The sequence below is a fragment of the Pteropus alecto genome, unplaced genomic scaffold, assembly GCF_000325575.1.
Source record: "Pteropus alecto unplaced genomic scaffold, ASM32557v1 scaffold113, whole genome shotgun sequence".
Classification (NCBI taxonomy): domain Eukaryota; kingdom Metazoa; phylum Chordata; class Mammalia; order Chiroptera; family Pteropodidae; genus Pteropus; species Pteropus alecto.
Window position 1 is genome coordinate 7,488,685 of NW_006433949.1, and position 5,620 is coordinate 7,494,304.

General features: G+C 51.2%; 1 protein-coding gene across 8 annotated transcripts in view; it reads right to left on the minus strand.

The window, feature by feature from the left end:
- The window catches only part of TOP3B (DNA topoisomerase III beta), a 25,572-nt gene that overhangs the window by 12,126 nt on the left and 7,826 nt on the right, over positions 1-5,620 (minus strand). For 6 of the 8 annotated variants that reach the window (XM_015586860.2, XM_025044468.1, XM_025044469.1 and 3 more), the window contains 5 exons: positions 4,515-4,621; positions 3,662-3,736; positions 2,183-2,379; positions 1,550-1,706; positions 686-799 (listed from right to left, as the gene is read on the minus strand). In XM_015586860.2, the coding sequence (XP_015442346.1) occupies positions 686-799; positions 1,550-1,706; positions 2,183-2,379; positions 3,662-3,736; positions 4,515-4,621 (650 nt within the window). Of the gene's footprint in view, positions 1-685; positions 800-1,549; positions 1,707-2,182; positions 2,477-3,661; positions 3,737-4,453; positions 4,622-5,620 lie in introns of those variants that run through there. The other 2 variants (XM_025044471.1, XM_025044472.1) reach the window with 2 other exon arrangements.

A 5,620-nucleotide genomic window follows, 5' to 3' on the forward strand; every position in this document is an offset into this window, starting at 1 on the left:
AATCAGGGGATAGCAGTGATGGCATCTCTGTAGGAACGTGATCAAGTATAAAAGCATGGAGCAGTTTTAGAAGAAGTTCTGGAAGCCTGAGTTAACTGCACGGTGGGCAAAAGGGCGCCCAAAGAAGACTCGAGAAAGATAACCGAAGGTGCCTCAGTGGCTCTGGTAGCTGTCACAGCTTCAGTGCATTTGCTGCGATGGCCTCAGGGCTCCCCTACCCCAGGCAGTCAGCCCCTTGCCAGGTTGCACACCTTCTCAGTAATGGCTGAGCAGCATGTCCTTCCAATTCATAAAACCCTGAATAAGAAATACAGCATCACAAAGGCCGTGAAAGCTGACTGAACTTGGGATCCCAGACCCATCTGTGCTAGCTGTGTGACCTTGGGCAGGTTCATGCACAGGGTACCGTGGAAAAAGGAGCATGGAAGGGGTCTGGTGGGTCATGGAAGTGGGATGGTGCCTGGGACAGAGCAGATATGCAACATGCTGCAGTTACTATGATGGGCGGAACTATCTCAGTAGGAGCAGATGTATGAGTAACTATTCTTCTTTCCAAAAGATATCTGTGTTTCAGAAACGGGGAGAAAGACATGAATCAGGATCAAATGCTATTCCTCTAGCCAGAGGCTTCCCATGCCTACCCCCACGCAAGAAAAGATGACAGATGTGGGTACAGTAGGCCCACCTGGGCTTCCTTCTCCATCTTGGTCATGTTTAAAAACATCTGTGCTATTTCCCGGTCAAACACTCGCACTCGGTCCCAGTCCAAAAGGAGAGATCTGTCTTTATCGGTGTTAACCTGCAGGAAGAACAAAAGAACACAGGAGAGAATGTATCCAGGTGAGCCTGTTGCCAGGGAAGAGAAGTGGGGCAGATGAAGTTTATCCCTGTCTGCGAGCAAAATAGTTCCAGCTCTAAAGTCTCGTAGCTGTACCTGTGAGGGTACATAGGTATGTAGATACCAGATGTGCAGATATACAGCCCCTCCTCAAGCTAGGGCTGTTCTGACAGCTGTCCTCCCCGGGATGAGGCAGATGGTCTCATGAGGGGTGCTGAAAGCCAAAACTGATGTGTTCTTAAGGAGCATCAGAGCCTCCACCTCTCATGCCATCTCTGCCCACCCCTTAATGCCCTGTGTTGACTGGAGCAGCTTGCTACTATGTTCTAAATCTTAGGAGAAGCTTCTATGGAGGCTTTTATTTGGAGAAAGGGTTCCAAGACCTTAAAAAAGTTTTAAAGTCAGTCCTTGGACCTGACTGGCAGCTGCTGGCCCCAAGGGGTGACCTCACTCCACACTACCAAAGCTGAGTTCATTCCCGCTTATCCAAATTCAATGCATCCAGATCAAGCCTTATTCTGCCTCTCCATGAAGCCTGGGGTGCCTTCCCTGGGTACCCTGCAGATCCCTCTCCGGCCTCCCTCCTCTGTACCAGTGGCCACACTTGTGCCCTTGGCTTCGGAGGCCTGCAGCACTATGATGATGAGAAACTCTCAGAATCCATGCCCCAACCAAGAAACACCCAGTGGGAACAGAGAAGGGAAAGCAAACCTTGGCCTGCAGCACCCAGTAGGTCTCTGGTTTGAAGGACTGGATTTTGTCATGTCTCTCCACGCAGAACCCCAGGGTAGGGGTTTGACATGGCCCAAAGGAGATGAGGGAGCTGTCTAAATCACCGTATTTCCCCTGGAAATACTTAGTCTGAAACCTACAAGGAGGGGTGGGGTTGCGGTGGGGGAGAGAAAGATATTTCGGTCATGCATTTGCTCAAGATAGCACCATTAACCACCTCTGGGAATCCGGGATGGGCTAGCAGGTGAGTGCAGCGAGGAGGCCAAGGCAGCTGCTCCCCGCTCAGAAGACAGGGTAAGAGGATGTGCTCAGCAGGGAGGGGGTGTGTGCTCGTAATAGAGAGAATGCGAGAGAGGAGCAGAGGTTCTGATCATGCTGGGCCAGGAAGACCTTTTATGATATTCCGTCCCCTCCACTCTCTCCTCAAGGCCTGCACAATGTGGACGAACACAGGTTTTCAAGAGGTGGCCTATGTAGTCTATTTTAGCTGAAAAGACAGTTTCTTCAGGGTTTTTAAAATGTTGGCAATCAGGGGGTGCTGATTGGGCCCAGGGGCCACAGGTGGAGACCAGTAAGGGCAGGGGGTCTGGCTAAAGGTAGGGCGACCAGCACCTGGTGAAGGCACAGCCGATGCGCAGGTCCAGCTCCTGCCGGGCATCCACCGAGAGCGCCTCATTGTGGTCAGGCTCGCCCAGGCGGGCCATGGCGTTGCAGATGTCTGTGTCCGTGATGGAGCTAAACCTGGCCCGGAACACTGTCTTCTCGCTGCCGTGGGCCGGATTCATGACGGGCAGTACAGCATCCAGGACCTGGGGGAAGCAGCTGGCTGTCTCTTGCCGGACCCTCCTCCATCTCCCTTCCCTTCTGGAAGCCTCAGTCTCTCCACATGGCTTTTTTTCCTTCTGTCTACAAATTTATTCAAACACCATCTTCTTACTACCGTCCTGCAGGCTGTCGCCCTCTCTCTTAACTTCTTCTTCCATCCCCACCAAAACAGGAAATGATACTGCCATGGACACACAGGAACTCAGAGTCCCCAGATCCACCCCACTTGACCCATTTCTCCTTCTTCTAGAGGGGGGAGTGTTAGGAAGGGGAGAGGTAGAACTTTTGAGAGGCTGGAAAAAAGAGAGGAGAGAAAAAGAGCGAAGAGGAAAAGAATGAAGAATGGGCAGCAGTGAGAAGGCCTGGGCGACCCCCACTCTGGGGGAACTGCGCAGCTCAGGGCTAAAGCCCAGTGGGCGTCCTGGAGCCAGAGTCACTGAGAAGGCCGTGAAGTGGGAGGGGAGCCTTGCTGGAGCCTAGCCATGCAGCTTCTCCACAGGAAGAAGCGGCTTCGAAGGGAGAAAACCCCTCGAGCTGCCACTGTTCTCTACCCCCAGCCACAAAGGCCCCCTGGGGAGGAACAGCCTTGTAGGAGAGGGGACAGGAGAGGTTTGTCTGGGAAGGGATAGAGTGAGATCGACTTTGCTGAGGCTGCTGCACTAGAATGCGGGGTGCCCTGAGTTCCCCTGTAGTGTTGGAAGCATTTCCTGAGCCCTGAGGTGTGCCAGGCCCTGATGAGGGCTAGAGGTACAGAGTCAGGAAAGTGACCTGTACGGAGTCACAGCCTGAGGGGCACCAGGTGAAACCTATAGTCACACCAGTCCTAGGACACCACAGTGAGGCAGTCATGGGAGGGTATCCTGGGTGGGAAGAGGATGCCTGAGGGCAGAAGAAAAATGAGGCAAGTGAAAGGAGTGAAGAAGATGGCTGGGTATCAATCAGCATCCATCTAATGTCCCTGAAAGGTGTTGAGTGGGCTGGGATGCTGAAAACCTCCTCTCTCTTCAAGACTGCCCCATTTTGAAACCCAATCCATCTAGCAAATTCTGCCTTTACCTTCGCTCACACAATGTGCCCCAGCAGGTGAAGTAACACTCTATTACCTTTAGCAGAGTCTACGCATTGTAAAGTGTCTAGAGAATTTCCAAAATAAAGGAGAACGAAAGGGGTTTTGAGTAGGGAGTCAGCTACTTTGTGGCCCCAGAAATGGCTGGGGCAAGTGCCAGGAAGTCCAAGAATGAGGATCACAGTGGGGTCTAGCCTCACCTCAAAGCAGATGTTCTCCCCTTCTTTGTCGCAGTCCAGCCACAGCACGATGTAGTCACAGCCTTTGCCTTCCACCTGCCACACAGGATACAGTGACTTGTACCTGTCACAGCCTGGTCCCCCACTGAAGTGCCCACCCATGGTGTTCCCACCATGCTTGGGAGCAGACTCACCCCCTCCCCGCAGCTGTTTAGGAAAACCCGTGTCTCCCCATGCTCCCCATAACCTAAGTAGAGGAGCTAGTTAGTTAGACTGGCTTAGCCACTCAGAAAATAATTTTCTTCAGAACTGTTGTTTTGTGGACAAAAAATGTTAATGCAATAAGATCTTAACCCCTAAAAATGTGTAGAAAAAGAACTGAAATAAAATAACCCTAAATGTTAATAGTGGTTTTCATGGGTAGTGTGATTTATAAATAATTTTTTCTTCTTTCTATTTATATAGTGCAGTTTTACATAATGTGTACGCATTTGTTTTATTTTTTTTAACTTAAAAATGGTTAAGATGGTAAATTTATTTTTTGTGGTGACACTGGTTAACGAAATCCAGTAAGTTTCAAGTGTGCAATACGACAGTAATTTATATATATTTTGCATTGTGAGTTCACTGCACATAGTTCGGCATTTATTTTAAAATTAGAAAAACCACCATCACCATACAATTTTAAAAGCAGAATTCAGGTGGCTGACTGTGTAGTGGGGGAGGAACAAGCCTGAAAGGGGCCTCCTGGGCAAGCAGGGCGGGGTGCTCACAGAAAGAGCTGTGAGGCCAGCCCAGGCTGGGGGCAAATACCTCCTGGGATGGGGGCGGGCAAGGAGCCAAGGGCCTTCCTGACTGCCTGTGCCTTGCGCACCTGCAGGAACTTCACCATGTTCAGCTTGGGGTTAGCTTCCTTCTTCTCCGTTGGGGCTTGGCTGAACAGCTCTGCAGGGTCCACCTTATCCCATTTGTTGTACTTTCCTACAAACCACAGGCACAATACAGCTGAATCACATTTCAGAGCTTGGCCTCTGTGACTGTCATAGCCCCGGGAGGACAGTGGTGGTCTCATCTCATAAATAGGGAGAGGAAGGCTTGGAGAATGATTGGCCCAGGGTAACCCCGACAGTTGGAGGCAGAGCCCTCCCTCAGCAGCGTTCCTCCTCCTGGCTACTGAGCTGACCCTATACCTCAGCCTCCCATGGGAGCCACCAATGGGCAAGGATGCAGGTCTAGCCCTGCTTCCAGAACAGTCCCTGTGGCTGGAAGCACCACTCCTGGGCTGGCTCACTCTGCCACAGCACTGAATCATGCCACTCATGCCTTTGTTTTCTTCCCTGAATTCTGTAACCCTCTCCCCTCAACCTAGTACTTGACCGGGTACACAACAGATGTTCTGTTGATACCCTTGGGAAATCAATCTCTTTCGGCATCGTGTTGGGCACATCCACCTCCTTCTCTACTCGGAGCTCAGTGCTCGCATTCTCAATGCTCTAACTTTCTTTTATGCTCCATTTCTTGCAGCCTGGGGGATTGGGGTCAGATAGAGCTAAGTTCAAATCCTGGCTCCCCACCTGCCAGCTGGTAGTAAAGCTCAGGGTTTGAACGCTCAGCCACATAACTGACTTGATGTCACCGTCATCACCGAGCAACAAGAAGTACTGAGGCTTTGCTGTGGGTCTGGCCTTATGCTAAGCACTCTACCTTCACTGTCACACTGAGTCCACAGACCGTCCTGGGAAGTGGATGGCTGTCATAAGACCCATTTCACACATGAGTGGCAGAAACTCAGTGAGGTCTAGTCACTGCCCCAGTCTCAGCCTGTGAGCCGGTGGAGTGTGGGTCAGAGCTGGGGCTGGATTCTCATCAACCATACAGCCTTGCACCTCACCCCGGTGCATCACCAATGCTGGCCATTCCAAGATGATAGATAACAATATGAGGATGATGATGATAGCCATTGAGTGACTGCCGGACAAC